This window comes from Benincasa hispida, chromosome 9 (assembly GCF_027475165.1).
Source record: "Benincasa hispida cultivar pf3 chromosome 9, pf3_genome.v1.1, whole genome shotgun sequence".
Classification (NCBI taxonomy): Eukaryota; Viridiplantae; Streptophyta; class Magnoliopsida; order Cucurbitales; family Cucurbitaceae; genus Benincasa; species Benincasa hispida.
This window is the reverse complement of record NC_143486.1, coordinates 36,027,586-36,049,969: the sequence shown is the minus strand read 5'-3', so window position 1 is coordinate 36,049,969 and position 22,384 is coordinate 36,027,586. Positions and strand designations below refer to the sequence as shown.

At 36.9% G+C, this 22,384-nt stretch overlaps 1 protein-coding gene across 2 annotated transcripts; it reads right to left on the bottom strand.

Annotated features, from left to right (window-relative positions):
* Positions 1-910: 910 nt before the first annotated feature.
* On the bottom strand, positions 911-21,019 carry LOC120069577 (Helicase/SANT-associated, DNA binding protein). Of its 2 annotated transcripts, XM_039021367.2 has the most exons (24): positions 20,673-20,986; positions 19,123-19,265; positions 14,870-15,026; positions 14,712-14,766; positions 14,499-14,593; positions 12,927-14,400; positions 12,699-12,818; positions 12,394-12,549; positions 11,626-11,814; positions 11,247-11,327; positions 10,662-10,719; positions 10,092-10,564; positions 9,925-9,978; positions 8,434-8,491; positions 8,143-8,339; positions 7,999-8,052; positions 7,834-7,914; positions 7,560-7,697; positions 7,304-7,420; positions 5,893-5,981; positions 5,504-5,716; positions 5,021-5,393; positions 2,167-3,896; positions 911-1,521 (listed from the first exon to the last, which is right to left on the bottom strand). In XM_039021367.2, exons 3-23 carry the CDS (start codon positions 14,956-14,958, stop codon positions 2,247-2,249), a joined length of 5,814 nt encoding a protein of 1,937 aa, XP_038877295.1. In that variant the 5' UTR covers positions 14,959-15,026; positions 19,123-19,265; positions 20,673-20,986; the 3' UTR covers positions 911-1,521; positions 2,167-2,246. The 2 variants fall into 2 exon arrangements, with proteins under 2 accessions (XP_038877295.1, XP_038877294.1); XM_039021366.2 differs by lacking the exon at positions 19,123-19,265 and having other exon boundaries at positions 20,673-21,019.
* Positions 21,020-22,384: the final 1,365 nt, after the last annotated feature.

Sequence of the window (22,384 nt, the reverse complement as noted above, 5' to 3'; positions counted from 1 at the left end):
AAAAAATGCTTATACACTTATCGTTTGGGCAGTCCATAGATCAGTAAAAATGGAAAAGTTGGCTGTCTGAATCAATGTTTCAAGGAATTGCTTCCTCACCAGCATAAGCAAACCCATCAAAAGCACAACCAATCCAAATGAACACCAATCAGAGTCGGTAAAAAAGAAAAATGCTTTGAATCCTTTGTACAACCCAAAGGCCAAACCCTACTTTCTGTCTTTAGAGAACATAGTAAATTCACAAAGCACCAAAGTCATTGTGGTTGTTTCTTACAGAAACAAAGTTTAGGTGTAAAAACCTGAACCGAACTGGATGAGACCTGTTAAATGTAAATCACACATTGCAACTTCAAATCCTTTTCAGTAGAGGATGATGGTTTCTAAATCACTTAAGAGGTGTAGGACTTCCAAGTAAAGTTTGTGTAGCTCAGGATTACGAAGCTAAGTTTGTATCTGACATGTGACTGTATCCATCACAAGTTACAAGAATCTACGTCAATACTAACTAATGAAACTCACCTTTGTACTATATATAAACTATTATAAATCATAAATCTATATAAACCATACAAAAGTCATACAGCCCCAGGTTTGTGTGTTTCAGTTCTTTGGACAATTTAAACACATTACACAGATCCAAGCTTTGCATGCTTGAGCTCAGTACATGGAAACCATCTCCTAGAAGTCTTGTATCTAAAATGAGGGGAAAAAAACTAAAATAATTATTTGAAAGATGATGCTCGCAACCACAGTCAAGCTCGACATTGAAGTCACGTGCAGCCGCATCAAACTTACTATATAAGAACAAATTAGAAAAGACAGAACAAGAGAATGACATCTTAAAGAAACAGGTCAGAGAATGGTGCAGCCGTGACACAAAGAGAAGGCTTTTCTAGACGAGCAAAATAAATGGATCGGAACTGAAGCTTGTTGCATTATAAAATTGGGTACACCATTACATAATACAATACTTCTACAGGTGCACAATGCACTGATAGATGGTTAGTTTAAAAGGCACTGACAATGCAGACGCCAGAAACCTAATATTCACAAAATTTTCCAAGGAGCATTTGCCCTCAGAAATGATTTCTACCCTCTTAATCGTTATTAATGTCAATACATGCACTAATCTATGAACTCCAAAAGGAATCAGACCCTCTAATAAAAGGACGGGTGACTTGAAGAAGAACCTCAAGACAACAGAAAAATAGAGAATTATAAGAAAGGAAAGACAAGACCCTGTACACGTACCTCTACATCTGTCTCTATCTTCCCAAAACTAGGCCAGTGGTAATATACATAAATCACAAGGGAGAAATACCATCCTTCCCATCTTCACTTTTACCTCAGGAAAACGAGAAGGGAAGGGTAAGGGACAACGCCTGAACTGCACTAGGGATGGGTCTCATGAATAGAGTGACAATTTATCCCCATATGAAAACTTTAATTCATGAAGTAGAACGTGTTCCACCACTTCCTCTCTTGCGAAGTCCTCAATCATGAATAATTAACCTGCTTCATCTGCAAAAAAATAATAAAAATAAATAATTAAATCATGTTCTTCGCTCCACAATAAGAGTGTCGGAAATAACAAAATTTCGAGCCAGAAAATAATTCTGATTGTAAAGCCTTATGTGCAAGTGGAACTAAAGTAAGTTTGATTAAACGATCACAAGTACCTGAAAAGTTTAGGCAAATAAAAACACAGGTTGAAAATTGAGCAGATAAATTCTTCATACCTGTTTTTTATTTTTATTATTTTTTAATGAGAATTCTTCTTACCACATAATTTCACATTTAACCTTTAAATACCACATGACGATCAGTTTTTCTTTTCCTTTTACTCTCATTCCTCCCTTCTGAGAGTTTGTTTCTTTGAACACAATTCATTTCCATTGAAGAAAATTCGGCTTATTGTCAAAAACAATTATGATAATAATAATAAAGTTAGAGGGAAAAATAAACACCACCTGATGAAATAATTTTTAAAATATACCCTTCACTGAACGACCATTTGAGAGGGAAGGAGAGTTACGCATCATGCAAGCCTATCCTTCCATGATACAAAGCAACAAGCCACCTCTTTTTTCCAAACTTTATTGTAGGATAAAATGCATTCAATTAGACTGTTACTGGCAATAGTTGAGATAGTTAGTCATAAAATACCTGTACACTGCCTTTACAGAGTGCATGCTGACCGAACCCCCGTCGGACAAATGACTCGGCACTACCCTCACCGAATTGCTTCATTCCATGTTAGCATTTTCAGGCTTCAAATACAAACTACCTTGCTCTGCTTGCTTGTGCTGTGATTGATGCTGAGCTTGCTGCTGCAGAGGTTGTTGATGTTGGGGCAACGAGGGGTCTTGCTGCTTTTCCTGCTGCTGTGATGGGGTAAATCGATTTGGAGATTGCTGCAATGAAACCTGCTGTGGCCACTGTAGGCCAGCATTATGTCCATGAGAAGGCAAGGCACGAGAGGACTGCCTAGGGCCCAATCCCAGGTTGTTAGGTAGTGGCTCACCTCCAGGAAAGTTTGTTAGAGGTGAACTACCAATCAACCCCAACTGAGATTTTGACTTCAGCACATCAGAATCATACGCAGGTTCAGATGGTTTCCACTGAGAAGAAACAGAAGTAATTGGTGTTGTATCGGTTGAAGTGGCAGATGTTTGAGGCATTGCTTTATCCGTACCTACCTGAGAAGCTTGCTTGTGTGGTTGCTGGTCAGCTTGAGCTAGATCAGTCTGAGCCTTCATTCTTGGATCAGAGATACCTTGAGAACTCTGCTGAAGGGATCTCTCAAAACTTGTTTGTGTTTGATTCACCTGCTTCTGAGGTGGCTGTGAAGGCGGGTGGTTTGGAGCTATTATTGATGCAGGAGCGTCCTGATGTGAAGTTGACAATGTGTGACAAGAGGAAACAGGTGGAACCTGACCTTGGGAGCTTTTCTCAGAATGGGATGGCATCTGCAAAACTGGTTTTGATGAAGGCGGCCCAGAAGTACAAACAAGATTCTTCTGTAGCTGAGAATGATTTGATGCCTGAGGAACCAATGGTTTTGAATGTTGAACTGTGTTCACTCCAGATCCATAATATGATCCTTGACCTTGCATCAGCTGCATGATCTGCTCCCCTTTTTCAGAGGGTTGATCACCAGGAGGTACATTCAGACCATTTAAAATATTAGCATCAACGGCGAGATTTTGATGCACCAGCATGCTTCCTCTTCCTACTCCCTTCATAAGTTTAGCCTGCTGTGGAGACTGAACCTGCTGTCGCTGCTGAGGATGGTGTCTGGCAGATTGTTGCCTTTGCTTCACTGCCTGATTGTTCAACCCACTGGCCCCAGGGTTCCGGCTCAACCCATGAGGTGGGAGATGATGCTTCATTTGATGTTGCGATGATGTGGGTGTCATTGGGGACGACGAGGTTAGCGGGGGCAAAGAGACCTGCGGCGATGAAGTTTGCAGATGGACCTGTGGGCTATTTAGAGAGGTCATGGGAAGTTGGGGCTGTGGTGGGACGTGTGGTGTTAGAGAACTTGATGTAGAAAACTGCTGTTGTTTTTGCTGCAATTGTTGCTGCTGCAAGAACCTCTGTTGATGCAGCTTCCTTTCATTAGCCAACCTCATTGCATACTGCTGCTGTGGACCTATGGCATGATTTGGGGATTGCAGATGTGGGTGATGAGGGCCGTTATGAGCATGAGACTGTTGTGGGGACATTTGATGCTGCGACTGGAGATGGCCTGGATATGGAGGAATAGATGGCGGTGTTGTCTGATTCGGAAAGGCAGAACTTGAACCATTTAATGGCCTATTGTTGTTCCCAGTGACTTGCATCTGAAGTTCTGGAACCATCATCTGCCTTTGATTCTCTGTATTTTGACCAGGCTAGAAACAGAGTAGAGAAGTAAGATCATCATGATAACGTGCAAAAACTACAAAATAATTACTCTCTTGACCATTACGAGGGACATGAGAAAAGATTCATAATAAACACCAATCTCAATAATTTCTGACTAATAATGAAAATGAGTTGTATAGGGAAAAAAATATATTTAATTTCTGAATTTAAAAAGAGGTTTTTGCTTCACAATGTATCACGAATTGGAAAACTGGGCTAAAGACCATTGGGTATATTTTATGGCACTGTATTTCCAAGATGAAAACAAATAAACAAAAGAATGTATTGTTAAGTCTTCTTGCTGTATGATCATTTATTTCTATATAAGAACTTTCATCAAGGAAAAAATGCATCTAGAGGCTGCTCTTTGAGCCTGTTTTGCAAGCATTCGGCTTACTTTATGAGTTCATACCAACAGGAAATCACATTTGTAAGCTGTAACCTCCATGGAAAGATAGGGTGACTCCCCATCTTTTGTTTCACTGTAGGAGGTAGATGACTGGAGACAAGTAAAAGGGCAAAGTTCTTTGCACCATGCATCATGATCAGTGTTTCTTAAAGCTAAGGCACACTGAAGCATAACATGCCTATGGAGTTTAAATGCGAGACAGAAAGAAAAGCAAGGTGTTTGAAAAGCATGGTGTTTTCTCATGCAGCATGTAATTGAAAGCCATAACTGAACTTTTTTATACATTGGAAGATATAGTATGAGCAATAAAATAATCAAAATTTTAAGAAATAATTTTTGGGAGAAACTGGGAACAAAAGGAGATTTCCTAATAGTTTCTAAGAGGTCCTTTACTTTTAAGAAATTAAAATTAAATGTTGCTTCAAAGCACAGTGCAGTATGCACACTTGCACCGCAGCATGCCTTGGTGCACTATAGTGAGGGAGAAGCAAGGCACGCACCCCCCTGCATTTTGGGAAGCCTGCTTAAATTCAAAATGCTTATCATGATATTTGCTAACAATATGACATTGAGTTTGAATTGTCACAATACTGGCCACCAAAAGATTGTAGTTCGGTGTATGACTAAAATACCCAAATCAAATTGTATAATGATGGTAAAACGTATCAACCAATCTAGTATCAATGAAGGTTCATCACTTACCCGCATTACATGCAATGCCTCACGAGGTTTCAACGCTGAGTTTCCTTGGCCAGAGCCAGCACCAGTATGTATATTCGCAGGGACTGACATCCCTCCCATACTGGACGAACTCCCAGTATTCAAAACAGGTGATGAGGCCATTCCTTGGAAACCTGGCCTTGACACAGGCAAGCAACGGTTCACCGTACACATCATGCCCAAACCATTTGCACCAGGTAACATTCTGACCCCACGCTCATTTCCTGGATGAGTCAGAGGTACAGATAAGTGAGATTGCTGAGCATTTTTCCCAGACGGCATTTGATTATATTGTTGAATTCTTTTCTGCTCATCCACCGGCAATGACGTCCTCAGAACACTATATCTACCGTCTCTGTAAAGTATATTATGTGTCATGTGATGAAATCGTGAGATTGGAGAATCTGAAGCGACTTGTCAAAGGTATAGAAGATGGGAATCTTTAAAATTGTGATAGTAAAATACCTAATGTTGTTGAGTGAACCAGAAGCAGCACTTAAGTTAGTTCCTTGAACCATTGCAGAAGACCCTTGTAAGGAAGCCTTCACCCCAGAGTTAGGAAGAACTGATGCTACAGAACCCTGATTTGTTATAGACAATCCACTGGCATGAGGGCTCTGATAACCACCTGGAAGAACATCTGGACTGCTAGTCGCCTCTTCACATAGGTCAAGTGGCCTTCATCCAAACAGATAGAAGAGGGAAAAAAAAGTTATTCTTAGTCTGAGACAATAAAAAATAAGAAAAATTAGTATATCAATGTTGGCTATGAAACATTCAAATAAAGAACACCAGGCACACAGTTACAAAAGGGGAATACAGATATCCAATATGTATAATTAAATAAAACTTACGTTAAAATCACCCCATTCAGGTTGTTCGGGAAAACTTGAGAAAGAGCTATAGCATGAGAACCATGAGGTTGTACTATTTGCTTAGGTTCCTGGTTCCCATTTTTCACACATAATACAGATTAGAATACACCAAAAAGTAAATAGGTAATATTACAATTTTTAAAAGATGTACTACAACATAAAGGCAATAACAAATATGCCTATTCACATACAAAATATTTTTCTGTCTACAAGCTATTTTGGAAGCCAACTTTGAGACAGGCCACCAGGCCATGTCATAAATAACTTCTCAGATAGGCTCATCATAAGATTAGCACCTATATTTGGACAGTGAGTGAACCTTTCATTTATACTTGCAACCCAAGTTTTTTTTTCTAACTAAAGCACGAAGTAGCAGCAGAGAAAGGAAAGAAAAGATGACCATTTATGATTTGTGTTCCTTATCTTTTTCCCCCTATTGATAAGATGAAAAAGTATGGAAAAAATGAACAATACAAAAAGCAGTGGGCACTGCACTGACAAAGGTTCTGCCTTTATAATGTCTCTCTTTGAGCACCGGTGACAAGATCCTTTTGTAATTATTCGTTTGGTTTTATTTTGCTTGAATGGAAACCCTTTCTTTAGGGTGCTCCCTTTTGTGGACTTGTTTCTGTTATACTTTGTATTCTTTCCATTTTTCTTAATGAAAGTAGGTCTTTCATAAAAAGAATATATACATATATAACACTTCTGCCTTTTTATTTCAAATGGAAACCCAACGATCTCTATAGGTGTTTGATGTGTTCATGATTCATTGATTTACCAGAAACGAGATGCATTTGTCTCATTTCCAAAGAGATCAATGAGTCTCCTTGTAGGAAGGTGATTGTTGCTATCTAGGGTGTTGATTCCAAAGGCTGGATGACTAAAAAGATAAATAAGAAGGTAGAAGGAAATCGTGGGTTGATATAAAAACAAAGATATTTTCTTCACCATGGATCTTTCAGTATGGTGTCTTTCATGGTGGAGAACGATAGAAGCATTCCAGTTATGGAAAGATGCCTGGGCGGACTCAAATTCCTTTGCAGTGAGTTTTCCACATTTGTACTCCTGTCAAATAAAAAAGGGATCACGGTAGGGAATTGTTGGAGGTAGGAATGGCAGACTTGGGACCTTGGTTTCAGAAGAGACACCTATGGTTGGGAGTTCAATAACTGGGAAGCTCTTTGTAGGGAACTTGAAAATATTCACCTTGGCAGGGGAAAGACAGTCTCAGGTGGATCCTTTTCCTCAAAAGAAAACCAGCTTTTTTCCTTATAACTTACAAGATTATGATCCCCGCACTTACAGTTTGTAAGAAGAGTAGTGTTCGGACTGCCAGACCGGTCCTATGTACAGAATACAAGAACTACATGTAAAAATTTGAACAAACCTGACTTCTCCGATAATGTTGCTTTTGCCCAATCTTGAAGATCTTTTCAAAATGCGACTTCAAGGTGTCCTCTTCCATTGGTTCCTGTAAACGTTGAAACAACTGTCTTGCACTTCCCTGCAAGAACCAACCAGCAATGTGGCACTTAGGATATGGTCTAATATTACTTCACCCTTTGATTTCATCTGCCCTTTTTCCAGTGTGTGTGTGTGCGCCCGCACGCATGCACGTGTAAAGAAGATAGGTGAATACTTGCCTTTGGAATGCCTGGCAATGTAGATGGATAAGGCTGAGACGAGCCTGAATCTTCTCCACTATCAGCCCCATCTCCAGAGTTTTTATCCATAACAAACTTATGACGTTCCTTGCATTCTTTAGGCTTGCGATATATACACTAGTATTTTGGAAGACAATAAGACGAGCAGCCAATAAAAAGACTAGCAAATTGAGATACAAGTTTGTGTCCTTAGGAACCCAAATACATATTGAGAACTAGCAAAAGCAACAAAGTAAACCAAGTTCCTTTTTACCTTAAACTGTAGCGTGCTGTTAATGGCATCACTCACAAGTTCCCAGTTTGGACCCAAATCATGTACAAGCACAACAAGTGCCTAAGATAAATAGACGAGTCATATCAACTATTCAAGTAGAAGCAACTATGCAGATAGCATGTTTTTGAAGAATATTAAAGGTACCTGGTCTTCAAATAGTGACCATGGACTTCCAGAACCTGACTGTGCATCAGACATCTACGAGGAATCCCATGATTGAAAACTAAAGTATCAGACCAGAATCCTGAATTTAAATTAATATGCGATACCAGAAAAGGTCAAGAGTACCTTTACTGCTTTAGCCTTTCGGCTCCTATCCCGACCACCAATCAATCTAATGATTCTATTAGTGTTTGACATATTACTGACTTGGGATGCAACAGGAGAAGGTATGGATCCAGACACTGGATTTATATTGTCGAAGGTGTTATCAATTGATTGTTTCATTAACTTTGGCTTCTTGGCATTATGTTGCCCATGTAAACCTATAAATATTGAGAACAAGAAACGATTTACTAGTAATAATTTAAAAAATATCATACAGTCTAAGGAAAAAAATTAGAGAAGGAAAAAAAATACCACTAGTTGCATTAGATTCAAATTGATGATTATCCAATCTCTTTTTGGAATTATCCCTCTGCAGATTATAAAGAACCATGAATTTGGTCAATATCCAAATATCGAACAAAACAAGACAAAACCAATAAAATAAACATTGTTAACCCAAAATTCACTTTTGACAATAGACTGTTGATTGTATTAAAATTTTTAAAATATCCCCTGAAACTTACACATTCACTATCAATCACCCTTTACCATATGCAACCTCATTTTATAGATTGACCCCCAAGGAGGGGAAGATTAGGGAAAGGAAAACCAGAGAGATTTCAGACTTAAACATACATTGAAAAAATAATAATAATAATAAATAATAACACACATTTTATTTCTGATGCCCCTAAAAGTCTCCAAAATATCAAGAGTTAGTAATACAAAACCAAGTAACGTGTTCATCTTATCCTGCCACCAAAAACAAAATAAAGCAATCTACTAACAACAAACTTATAACAGAAACCTAAACATGTCCTTGTGTTTTTTCTTTTTCTTTTCTTTTTTTTTTTTTTTTTTGGGAAAAGAGCCGAACTTTCATCGTGTCCATTAGTAAGCCATGCAATTGGGTAACGCCACAATGTATGATTGATTTACCAATTGACCAAGTTCTAAATCCTATTACCCAAGTTTTTCATGCCGCAAGTGACTAATGTGCATAGATTATTTGAATTATGCCAATGAGGATGGCTACTTGCGCTAAAACAGAAAATTAATGTCGAATTTTCTCCATAAGATCCGCCAAAAGTAGCTAAAAACTCACTGTTAAAAATATAGCTTTTGATCTCCATGTTGGTATAAAATTAAAAATTGGCTACATAAAAATAATTTATTAAGAAAAAACGGCTTCAGGTTTCAGACTCTCCAACAGTACTGCTATATCATCCTGATCTGATTGCTAACTAAATGCACCTGCCTCCAATTCATCAAGAATTGTGTTATTTATTTTACCTTCCAAAAAGGAAAAAGGCAGTTTGGCTAGGAGTCAACTGCTTGACAATTACAACACTTGAGTAATAGCAATAAATAGAACCACCCCCCCCCCCCCCCCACCCACCCCTAACCAAAAGATAATATACATCTCATGTTCCCTGAAAAGAAGGCAGCGGAGAAGGTTATACTCGGTATCAATTGCAATAGCCCACAGTGCATTGCATTGATAATCAGCTTTAATTCACTCTGTACTTTAATTCGTTTACAAGATCTAAAAAGTCTTCATGGCAAGGTTTCTAACTAAACTGGCTATTTATATTGCCAGTATGAGAGTAAGTGATTCACATTAACCTAATATGCTCCATGAGCCCTTCAAGTTTCCTAGGATTAGTTTGAACTTTGAACTAGCACAGAATCTCCACATTAGTGGGGGTGGGGACTTAACTACTGTCACGATCAATAAACAAAGATGAGGAAACAGCATATTCACGCCAGAATAAACTTTGATGAAAAAGAGCATCAACTCACCTGTTCACTGAAAACAGTAGAATCTAACTGCCATCTGTGATCATACATGGAGCCCTGCAACCATATTGACTTGAAGTACTTAGACAGCAATGAAAAAATTAAAACGAGAATAGGTACCTCTGTACCAGCAGGAAACCATTTGTGTCAATATATGAGATCATATATACCAGATGTTTTGCCTTCTTCTTCTTCTTATATTTCACTGATGTTTCAGCAGAATCATATTGCACATCCCCAACTGACTCAACTTCCATGCTCTTTTGGAGTTGGGATCCACCACGTAAAGTACTTTGATCATCCTGGAAAGAATTGGTGTCTCCACTTGAAGCATCTGTCTTAGCTTGACCATGCAAAACCAAGGCAGCTCCACCACTAAATGGACTAACAACCCTTTGTCTTGATGCAGTACGCATTTTTTTTGTTGGTATTGGACCAACATTAAGACTAGCAGGCCGTTTTCCTATTAACATAGACTGTTGAGTCCCATTTGCACCGCGTCCATATGGCAAATCAGTTCCCATTTCATACTGTCTCCCAGTGTATGATTTAATGGAGTGCTTTCTTTTCTTTTGTACAAATTTGGATGACTTACTACTTTCAAAATACATGCATGCTTCTCCTTCCTCATCATATGCATTATCTTAACGTTAAGAAAATTCAAAACTCAAACTTCAGAATCGTATGACAGCAATCAACAATGAAGGAACAGATAATAATTCATGAATTACTGGCATTACCTGCTAAAGTATCGTACAATGAAGTCTCAACTTCTTCCTGCATGCAACTACCAATTTTCTGCAAATTTCATTTCAGCAAATGAGCAAGAACTACCAAACCAACTGACTAAATATTAACTTAAAGCAATTAAGTTGCTAAAAAGTTTGTATTAAAAGTTTCCAAAAAAGAAACCATAAAACAGAAATGGAATAACTTAAGCCCCGTTTGGTAACCATTTGGTTTTTTGTTTTTGTTTTTGAAAATTAAGCCTTACAATAAGTTGCATCTTTCTTAAATATAACGGTAGAATTCTTAGCCAAATTCCAAAAAAAAAAAATATTTTCGAAAGTTATTTTTTTTAATTCTCAGAATTTGGCTTGGTTTTTTAAACCATTAGTGAAAAGTAAATAATAAAAGAATAAATTTGGAGGTGGAAAACTAGAAATAGTGTACATAGGCTTAATTTTCAAAAACAAAATGGTTACTAAACAGGACCTTAGTTTTAAGTAAAGAAAATAAATCCAAAGTCATTCCCCTCTCCTTTGACAGGAAAAGAAGGCAGACATTACATCCACGTCCAAGAACAGTAATGATAAGACACTGACCTCACACCGCAACAGAAGAGCTTCAACAGATCTTCTATATATATCCATTGCACCAATTGGTATTGTATAAAAGAGGCTTACCTATGAAGTCAAAGCTAAAAACATCAATATTTCACAAATGATCAATCGTAAAGCTAATCTAGCATCCTCATAATTTGAAAGATTTAAGACAAGAAGCATGCAACATATTCCATGGTCTTAAAACTGAAAGATTTTTAAAAATAATATACACTGAAGAAAATATAGTGTAAGAACACGTCAGTGTTGGACGTGCATATGCGAGAGAGAAGGGAGTAAAGGAGGACATGACAGACTAAATGGGAGGTACAAATGTAGTAACAAAAAGAAAAGTGAAGTCATTTATTATTACAGCCCATACTTCTTTCAGCTTTTCCTCCGATGGCATTTCAAAATGCAGTGAGTCAGACATCCTGTCAGGGGTTTTTGGTGCTTCCGCATGCTGAGGGCAAAGGGAACTGTTACATTTCAAAAACCTCCGAGCATATTCCTTCAGAGATGTAGATACCCTATTCTTTGGGTGTCGCAGCTCCACCTCTTTGCTTGGCTCCTGGCATATCATTGCGACACATATGACTAAGAGATAATAAAAGAATTTATCGAGCAAAGCAATAAAAAATAATCATTTTTTGAAACTACTGGTTAATCAAGTTATATTACTTATGAGGCAAAAGCTACAATGAAAAAATACCATGACAACACCATAAAAACATGTAATACATTGTATATGTATGGATAAAGGCATGCACGTATCAGTGGTCATTAATTTAAGGAATATATAAACCAACTATAGATTTTACGTGTATACTGGTCTTTAGCTACAAGACATACAAGGGGAAACGTGCAAATAAACTAAACATGGAGACTGCATGTGAGAAGAAATGGACAAAACTGAACGGCTAAAAAAGTTAAATGAAATACAGTATTAAACAGGAATTTAAAATGAAGAGAGTCAAGGTAATGGTCAAATGAATTCTACAAAAACAGTAAGCAGTAAAAACATTTAGTTTATATCCCAATTGGACGTTTTCAGTCTTGGTATAAGAGACTTCATTATACAATTATACTGTCTTCCTAGATTTAGTAAACCACGTGATTTTTAAAAATACAAAGCATTATATAGAAGCACCTCAGCTGAGTGCCAGAACTGCATTACAATCTTTGCCAAGGAGTGGGAAACTTCTTTTATCTTCCCACAGTTCTTCTGTTTTTCATTTCTCAACTGAGCAGCAATAGCTGCACGACGACATAGTTGAGTAGCTGCAGTTGTCTTCCAAATACGTTCCTATAAGCAAAATATAACAGATGTTAGATGATGCAACTGGAGATCATAAAATTTCTGGTGGATCTTTCACGCATAATGTTAAAATGAGAATACATAATTCAATTCTGCAGATATATGTGGTTCAATATTCATTATATCAATAAAATTACCTGCATAAAATCATTAGCCAACCATGCCATTTCTTCTAGCACAAAATCCCAATGAGATTTTCGCCGATTCTCTAATGGTTGTGTATGAACAGATAGTTCTGCAATCCGCTTATGCTTAGCCTGTTAACATCAACGCCAAACCTCAAAAACTTAGCAAAGAAATTAATCATAAAATTCCATATTATGCAGCAAGCAAGTTTTATACAATCCTAAGAGAAAAATGAGAACCTCAATTATCCTTGCCTCCTCCAGAATAGAATCTTCATAAGCCTTGTCTGCCTGTTTCGACTCGCGACCAGAAAAACCCTGAACATCAGATAAAGCAGAAGAATTCCTACCAGACATAGTATTCTCACGAGTCTCATTTTTGGACGAATCCAGGGGGACTTCAGGTTGCTCTGAGTAAAGATTCTCTCTACATTCCTTAGAATCTTCCCCTGAGACAGTATTCTTCTTTTCATCAATTACCTGTTCATTCTTGCCACCCTGTTCCATTTCCTTGGCATCAGGTACAATATTGACCTCATTATGTAAGTTGGGTCTACTAGTATGGCTGTCCCTTCCATCTCTAGAGGCAGAACCATTGCTAGAGATGTTCTGGTGACTAACATTGTGGTCATCGTGAGTAACAGGAGTACTGTCTGAAGCCACGGCCTCCTTTTCCAACATCCCATCAGTACTGATCTGATGTGATGTTTGATCAGAACTCGTCAACTGCTCAATAGAATTTCTCTTTGAATCAACTTTCCTTGAATTATTACACATATCAATATCCATATTTACATCTAAACCTAGTTTACTTTTGTTGCTAGAAGACACCAAACCTAATTGCTTTTTCCCTAATACTACATTTCCATTTTGACCTCCATTAGGCATTTTACTATCTTTTGTCAATTCATTACACCCATGTACACCAGCAGATGTAATTTCACTTTCTACTTTGGGTGTGGCCACAGAAGTTGGCTGTTCAACAACGTCTGGAACCAACTCTCTTTCTTCTCCAACAACATTAGGTCCCTGAGAACCCACTCCCGCACGTGCTTGTTGGGCAATGACTTGACTTGGCTGCTTGTGTAAATTGTCCTTTAAGCATCTCGAAGCTGAATTGTTAAACTCACTTTCAGGGGGACTACCATTTGTTGTGGCTGTAGTTGTATCGGGAGTTGTATCAGGATCATGCGTACCATTCAATTCCATATCCAACCGACCATCAATAGTTACCATTTTTAATATGTTGTCACCATTAGAACTTAAGGACTTTGGATTAGAAAGGGACTGGTTCTTTTCATTGCACATTTCAGGTACAGTCCCCTTAAATTCCCGTGGTTCCTGACGAGTAGCTAAATACGATGTATTACCACCATGACTCCTGACTATATCAGATGAACTAGATCTACCACCATCTCTATTTGATCTAGATCGGTGTCTTCTAGCATAAGGGCGAAAAATAGCAGAATCCTCTGTCTCCTTGTTATTTTGGCTCCCATCCAACTGTGATGATTGTTCAGATGGAGCAACGGAGGCTTTCGAACTAGGGCGTCTTGAGGTCCTTTCCCCTCCAGACAGCTCATTAGCACCACGCAAGAGCAAAAGATTATCAGCACTATTAGGTTCACAAGTAGATGGGGGTCCTGGTATACCACTACTTTCAACCGAGTCCCCATGAGGTGAAGCAGTCAACACAAAACTACCCTTAGCATCACTGAATTATACAAAGAAAAGAACATGGAATAAGAAAAGGGAAGGGCAGTTGAGTAATGCAAAAAGATTCACCCAATGGTAGAAGACAGAAAGATATACCTATTACCGAGCTGGTCAGGAAGCTGATCAGCACGTGACGTAGACTGACTAACAGAAGTGGTATTCCCAAACTTAAAGTCCAAAGGATTTCCACCCTAAAGAAGCAAGAAAAGAATTTCAGTTACATCTACTTCTTTTTTCTATAGAAGGTGATAATCCATAATAGAGGGAACATGCAACAAATCTGTGCCACAAAATATCAGATAAGCTTACTTTCTCAAGAAATTCAAGTTCCCTCCTCCTTTCCTCACGAACATCATATTCTAGTCTGTCAGCAGCACACGAAAATTTGTTTTATGTTCATATATAGTTGGCAGTTGTACTGTCTACAATTCAATGAATGTGTAAAGATAAAAAACAGAAATTGGTACCTAAGCTCCGCTTGAGCTTTCTCAATTGCTGCTCTGCGGGGAGAGGTATTTAAACCAATTCCAACTCCACCGTCAACAACTCCTCCCATGGAATCAGCCTCAGCATTTACTAAGAAAGCAGAGCTTCAGCAGCATCCATGCATTCCTGCATCATTACCTACAGTAATTTCCTCTCATCAATCTAATCCACCAAAATCATTAAATTAAAATGCACGAAACTTGAAAATTCATAATAGAATACAATCAAATGTCAGAAACTAAATCAAGTTCCCAAAGGTTAAAGTGCACAACTTTGACATCAATAACCGTATGGAACTAGTCAAATCCACGCACATGATAACTTGAATTATGTCCAATAGAACTGTACACACACAACACAGTGGAGCAAACCATTGTCAATGAGTTTGGGATGAAAGATAAAGCTCACAATATAGGTACTCAAGCATTCCTAGGACCACATCCTATCAGCCTGTCAACCAGTAGAATTCAAAATAAAACAACAAAAAAATGCCTGTTATGAAGTGTGTTATGAAGATTACACCACAAACTAAAATTTGGAATAAACTCAAATCTTCCCAAAAAAAATCAATGAAATAGCACTTCGCTACTAATTTTAAGTCTTTCTGTGGGAACTATCAGCTTATTGCCTCATGGTGGGTTCATAGTTATAAACAATTCTTTTGTAATTACCCAATTCCATTGATATACAACAATGACGCGAAAAATATGTAATTTGGTTCCTTGGGAAGGGTGTTCTCCTTCCCCTGCCCCTAAGTCGTATTTCCTCTGATCTTGCCTTAAACATTTAGATAAAAGAAGAGAAGATGAAGAAAGAGAACAAGAAAAAATTCTTCCTTATTTTATCCACAGTAAACAAGAAAAATCATAGGCGAATAAATCACAGAAGTGTCATCTAAAAATAGGAAAGGGCACATTATCACTTAAGGATTGCTAAATAAGTAGGCTAAACATTCTTCTTTTTCCTTATCATTGTGTTAATTTTCCAATTCTTTCCCCTATCTTTAAGAAAATCTCATTGTTCAACAAATAGATTTGTTTTCAATCAAATCCTTACTATCACAAAATGTTAAAATTCACAGATAAAAATGATAATATACAGTCAAAACACAATTCATTTTTTGACATTTAATTAAATAAACGCTAAATATTTGTATGAGTCCCTAACTTTTGGGTGTATTTTTCAATTTAGTCTCTATTGTTAAAAAAAATTACAATTTAGTCCCTTACTATTTTTACATTTTTCAATTATACCCTCAGCATAAGTGAATTTTAAAATTGACCAATGATAAACCCACATGGCACAGTACATAGTGAGTTGATAGAAATTTAGAGGAGTTAGGACAACCAAAGAGAAGAAAAGCCAAAATTTATGTCAACTTCTTAAATTTTGAAGTAGAAATTTGTCTCTATCGAGTGGCCTAACTCCTCTAAATAGTTACCAATTCACTCAATATAAGGTCATGTAACCTTATCGCCAACCAATATTTAACAATCATTACCAAGAAGGATATAATTGGAAAACATTAAAACGTAAGGAACTAAATTGAAACTTACAAAACAATAGGGACTACATTATTTTTCTAATTACAAAGAAAAATCCCAAAAATTTAGCCTTATTGAATTAAAAATTCTCTAAATTTGAAGAAATAAGCATATCACATTCTCAGAATAAAACAAAAACGATATAGAAAATGGACCTGTTAATATCCTATAGAGCACTATTTGGAGATTATACTCCCTTCTACTCAAGTCACTATTTGGAGATCCTTTTTTGTAATCCCCCATGGTCTTGTGAGGGTAGTTATTTGGAAGATTTCGAATGGAAGAATCTCCAGATTATTTCAAGAAGAATGCTCCCCAATCAAAGTCCTAGAAGCCTCATTTTCTACTGCTCTATATTGGTGTACATGTAAAATTATTGTTCCTTTTAATAGTTACAGCTTAAATTCTCTCATATCCGATGAAAGAAACCTTTTGTATCATTTCATTGATTAAATGAAATTACTTCCTATTAAAAAAAACAAAACAAAAAAAAACAGTAGCTGAAAGTCATTACGTTTCATTCTAAAAAACAATGCTACCATAATCAATCATAATATATAAAACCCACTCACTCCCTAAAAACCTGAAACATAGCACCTTATCCAACTCAAAATAAAAATGCTTGTTGTTATAGAAAATGAACCCATTAAAATGCTAATATACTAACTATTTATAACCTAATAAAAGAAATGTCGTTTTCTACATTCATGCATCGTCATTCTGAAATGTTAAGGACTTGCTTGAAAAAGTTCAATACATGAAAGATCAAATTGAAATTTTCAAAGATCAGCAGCGAAAATAAAAAATGAAACAAACATTAGGGACTAATTATGTAATTAGCCTAGGAAGAATATATTTTATACACACACATAATGATGATTCGTAGGAAAACTTGTCCAAAGTTCCTAATAAAGAATAGCCTATAACCCTAAACTAGATCTTTCGATATTAGAAAATATCTAGCATGTGGTTTCAAGGGGTCTAAAGCCATTAGCTCAGGTTTGAGTCCAAGAACTTCATAATAATTTGCCTTAATGTTGAGGTTATACACAAAGATGGCATAAATAATTCATTTAAATCCTCAGTAAAACAAATAAGATGTCGTCACAAAAAAATAAATAAATAAGATAAGTATGTGTGGACTGTTAACGGTTGGGATTTGGGGATGAGAAGAGGTCAACAGAGAGTTGGAAAAATGGGCTATTTTGGCTTTATTGCTGGAGCTTTGCGTTCCCTCTCATAGGGATGATGCCCTTGTGTGGAAGTTGGACAAGTCTGCTGCCTTTTCTGTGAAATCTGCTCCGGAAGCTATTCATCAGAAAAGAAGAATGCTTGAAGAAAATCTGTCTGCAGCTTTGGGATGGTCTTGTCCCAAAGAGAGTTAAATTCATTTTGTGGATCATGGCTTTAGATAGTATCAATACTATGGACATGGTTCAAAGAATATTCCCTAGCTTGTGTTGTTCCCCTAATATTTGTGTGATGTGCTGCAGAAGTGATGAGTCTATCAACCATCATTTCTTCACGGTGAGTTTCCCGTTGGTGGTGTGGAATTTTTTTTAGGCAGACTTGTTGGCCTCCACATTCAGGACTGTAATCCGATTTCTATGCAGTTATGATTAGGTGGAGCTCTCTGGTTGGTCCTTGAAAGATAAACCTAGAGTTTTCTGGAAGAATGTTGCTAGAGCAATTCCATGGCTCTTTTTGAAGGAAAGAAACATGAGGATCTTCCTTGATAGGTGTCTTTCTTTCCTTTATTTGTGATTTTGTTCAGTCTACAGCCTCTAGTTGGAGTGCTCAACACAGGTTGTTTTCTAACTACACTTTAGATACCATTCTCCTTGATGGGAATGTCTTTTTGTAATCCTTCCTTCAGACAGGGGAGGTTCTTTTGATGAGGCTTTTTGTCGGTTAAATAGTATTATTTGTTTCTCATAAAAACAAACCTAAAAAAAAAAAAGATATTTTATTCTACTCTTTTGTTCATGATTGCAAGTGTCCAGATCAATTCACGCATTTTCACATTCAACCATTCTATTTCTCACGAGACAATTACCTAGTATTTGTCCAAAAATTAAAAGAATATCATATATTCTAATTTCTAGATAAGTGGCCACCCCAATTTGAACCCTTTCTTTGTCGCTTGCTCCTTTTACTACTGGTAGTTCAATTCAAAACTACATATTCCTACGAACAAGATCTAATCATGTTCACATCTAGTAGAAAATCTAAAGTTATCCTTCCTTCCATAGAAGCAGTAGAACATTCACATAAAAATCCAACCAGAGTTTAGTTCAACTAGCACCCATATGTGCTAAGGACCAAGAGGTCTGTGGTTCAAATACCCCCAACCCCCAATTTGTACTAAAAAAATCCGATGTCTTTTTCCACAATAAAATATGCAATTACATTTTTCTAGAAAGAGAATTATAAAGAAAGAAAGAGCAACAATTCCAACCTAGGGTGTGGGCTAGAGAAGATCCCCACCACCAAAACTAATTGATAGAAGCACAATCCAATCTACAAAAAAACAACGAGCTACAAAATTCCAATGTACCCCTCCCATCACAGAATTAAGTGTCATAAATACCTGCCTTGAGGAAGAATCTGGGTAAGAAATTTTCAACCAAAAAAAAATAAAAACCTGAATTCTGGCTTTCTTGCTCGACTTGAACACAGGAAAAACTCACCTGCTAATGAAAGGACAATGCCAATTATTGTAGGCTAATGGTACCAGCAATGACCTTTCCAAGCATGTCAATCAAGGTAAGAAATGAATTAAACGGTTGCTTTCTTCCTTCTGTCAGTCCTAAAGGAAACCTCTTAAAGACTTCTGAAAAAAAAAAAAAATCACTTCCTAAGGTTATCAGAGACAACCAAAGATCAAAAATGCCAAAAACAACTACAACATTAACATATTGGCATATTGGCAGAGTCATAATTCAAGGAAATCTTCAAGTGCTGAAGAACTGTACTCTTGTACAAATAACTGATTTCTTAAGATCTCAACCACCATTATGAAGAACATCTTCATTTTCCATCACAGACATCTCTGCTTAAAGAGGTTTCTTCTAATCCCAAAATCTGAATCTCGATCCACTATAAAGACAATAAACAAACTGAAAATGTTTCCAAGCAGAAGCTCATAATATCAGACCAAGTGCTCTAACCTCTATCTGTTTTTGGCAATCTAGTCAATCCTTGAAATTATCAAATATATTTTACAGAAATTCCACAGAGAATGGTTATCTTTTCTTTATTCTAGATATCCATGTGTGTCCATGCCAACTTAAGAGTTAGAGCACATCAATTAAACTAGTAAACTCACGGAACAACCACCTAACTCATCTACATTTGGTTGCCATGGAACACGCACAATACTAAATCCTACAAAGGTAGCCATCAAATTCAAACACATCCCCCTAAGCCATTTTTTTTTTCATTGGCCCTAATGATCACTATGCCAACCATGGAAAAGAAAATAAGTATCTAACCAACTTAGACTTAAATTCCAATATTGATAATGTGTCCCATCCTTGAAATGTGTTCCATCCTTTTACCAAATCTAGTTTGGGTAAGACTTTGAGATATATACCCTTTAACAGGAACGGCACACATAGAAAAAGAACAAAAAATGACTGAGCTGTTCTAAGTGTGATATCATTGCTTCAAATAGCTAAAAACTAGATATACGTCAGTACAGAGCATACACAGACACAAAATGATTTGGGCGAAGGTGGAATACTCTGAAACCAGCATCTCGGGCACCAACTATATGACAACGAGTAAACTAAATAAACAGATGAAATGAATTATTTAGAGATAAGGTTACACGAGTAACGTGAAATATGCAGACCAGCTACAGTGCCCGCTAAAATATGGCAACTGAAACTAATTGACTTGTAAATTTCCAAACGTGCGTGTCCATGACGGATGAAATGAAGACTCAGAAACAATAAACTTACCATTTCAACAAATTCAATGAAATTTTCTATACATGTGCATCAAACACGATAAATTTTCGTGCCCATGTCAATTAATCATGAATCAACCGGGTTGCAACACTAGCTTCGATGCACGCAATCACATTGCATAACCCATACGAAAGACAATCATATAACCATTAAAAGCCCTAACGTAGAATAACCCAAAATCATTGCACCCTTGACAAATCCCCAAATTTAAAATTCTAGGGTTTCCGAGAATTGAACCAAAAACCAGCAAGCAACGAAATAATCACCTGAATTTCGAGGAGAGTGAAGAAATTGGAAGCTGGGAGGGCTGTTATTGGAGAGCCCAGAGAGTTGGTTCCCTCAGCTTGGTGTGCCCTAGGGTTTTGTGCGAGGAAAAAAGTTGGTTGAATTAAAATGGAATGAAAATTGCCCAAGAACACAGCACATCTCTGCAAATGTCAGCCATGAAGCATCGTTGAGAAACCCTATTTGTCCCTAATTTCTGTCACACTGAGTCTCCAACGTCGAGGTTGGTTTCGATGGAGTTGAAAATGGGGGACTATGCGACCTCTGCGAGTAGTGGGCTGGACATGAAGAAGACGATGAAGAAGGGGCCTTTGAAAATATGGGTATCCATTTTGGGCTTTTTTTTAATTAAAAATAAATATATTATTTTTTAAATAATTTTTTATTTTCATCACTATTTTTTTCTTATTTTTCAAAACATTGATTTTGGGAATGTTAAAAGCTTCAAATAAAGTATGATATGTTTATAATCAATCACTTAATTTGACATGTGAATTTAAGCACCTTGGAAAACATTTTCTAAATTCTTGTAAATTTTGTAATAATTTGAACAATATTTCTAATGTTGCAAAGTTATTTTCATTTTTGGGAAAAGCATTAATTTGTTTGTTGATCCCTAATTAGTTTATTTTAGATTACACTTTCCAGTTACATCATATATTTAACTCTCATTTATTAATCTCAATCTCAATCTAGTTTCTATAAATTTAAAGTTTCAGTGTCATCATCTGTGTCTTTCATTTGAGCTCACCGTCATTTATGAATTACTGTATTTGATGTCACATAGTCATTTATAGTTGAACAGAGCTAATAGACCTCTTGTGGTAGGTTTATTCTTGGTGGTCGCAATTGAAATTACGAGTTTTTGGGTTTTATGCCCTAAAACTCGTAGTTAATAAATGTAAAATGTAGTAGTTTTCCTATCTCGATGCACGGCAGAATACCAATGGAAATTACGAGTTTCGCTCGTCCTGTGAGGGATGAGGGGGAAATAAAGACCTGTTTAAATATTTGACAGTCATCAATAAAGAGTCATCCATGTTATTTCAATAAGAGTTATTTGTTGTGTTGTATTCGTTTTATTTTAATAAAACCCTAATTCCAAGAAACTAACATCTCAGGTTGTGTTATGAGTCTTGAACAGTACGTGGAAACATATTGGGATCGATGTTCAAGATATAGCCTAAAGGGTCTATCGTATAGGGATAAGACTAGGTACCTTATCCTGGTGACATCATGGATACGACTCACTTTGTATTTGATACCAATGATGCAACATGATTTGTGAAGGTGACATGCGAGTAGGGTATCCTATGCAATGAGTTTGCATAAGATCGACCACGCAATAGTAACCAGTAGACGTAACTCTGTTGACTAGTTAGGTTTTTATTTCAATAGGATGACTTAGGCAACTTAGTCTTAATCCTAAGTATGTCATAGACTTCACGAACGACTGTCCTTTGATTTGTACGGGTGAGAGTGGCTAGTTCGCCGACTTGGTAAGCTTATCATTTTGGGGACAAGATCGAGTGGGAGCTGGGAACATAATAACACAAGATGGATTTCACTCCTTCCCGACTTTAGAGTAAATAGATAAGTGTTTCCTTAAGTGGTGTATTCGAAATTTGAACAAAGGGTCCTACCTTCTCACTGGCCCGAGAGAGATTTTATTTAATGGTTGGACAATAAATAT

Coding starts and splice junctions, on each gene's coding strand:
- LOC120069577 (XM_039021366.2), bottom strand. CDS start 14,958: ATGGGAGGAGTTGTTGACGGTGGAGTTGGAATTGGTTTAAATACCTCT. Junction 11,815..12,393: donor AGTTCTGGCACTCAGCTGAG/GTGCTTCTATAT, acceptor ATGATATGCCAG/GAGCCAAGCAAAGAGGTGGA. Junction 8,340..8,433: donor TGAATCTAATGCAACTAGTG/GTATTTTTTTTC, acceptor CAATATTTATAG/GTTTACATGGGCAACATAAT.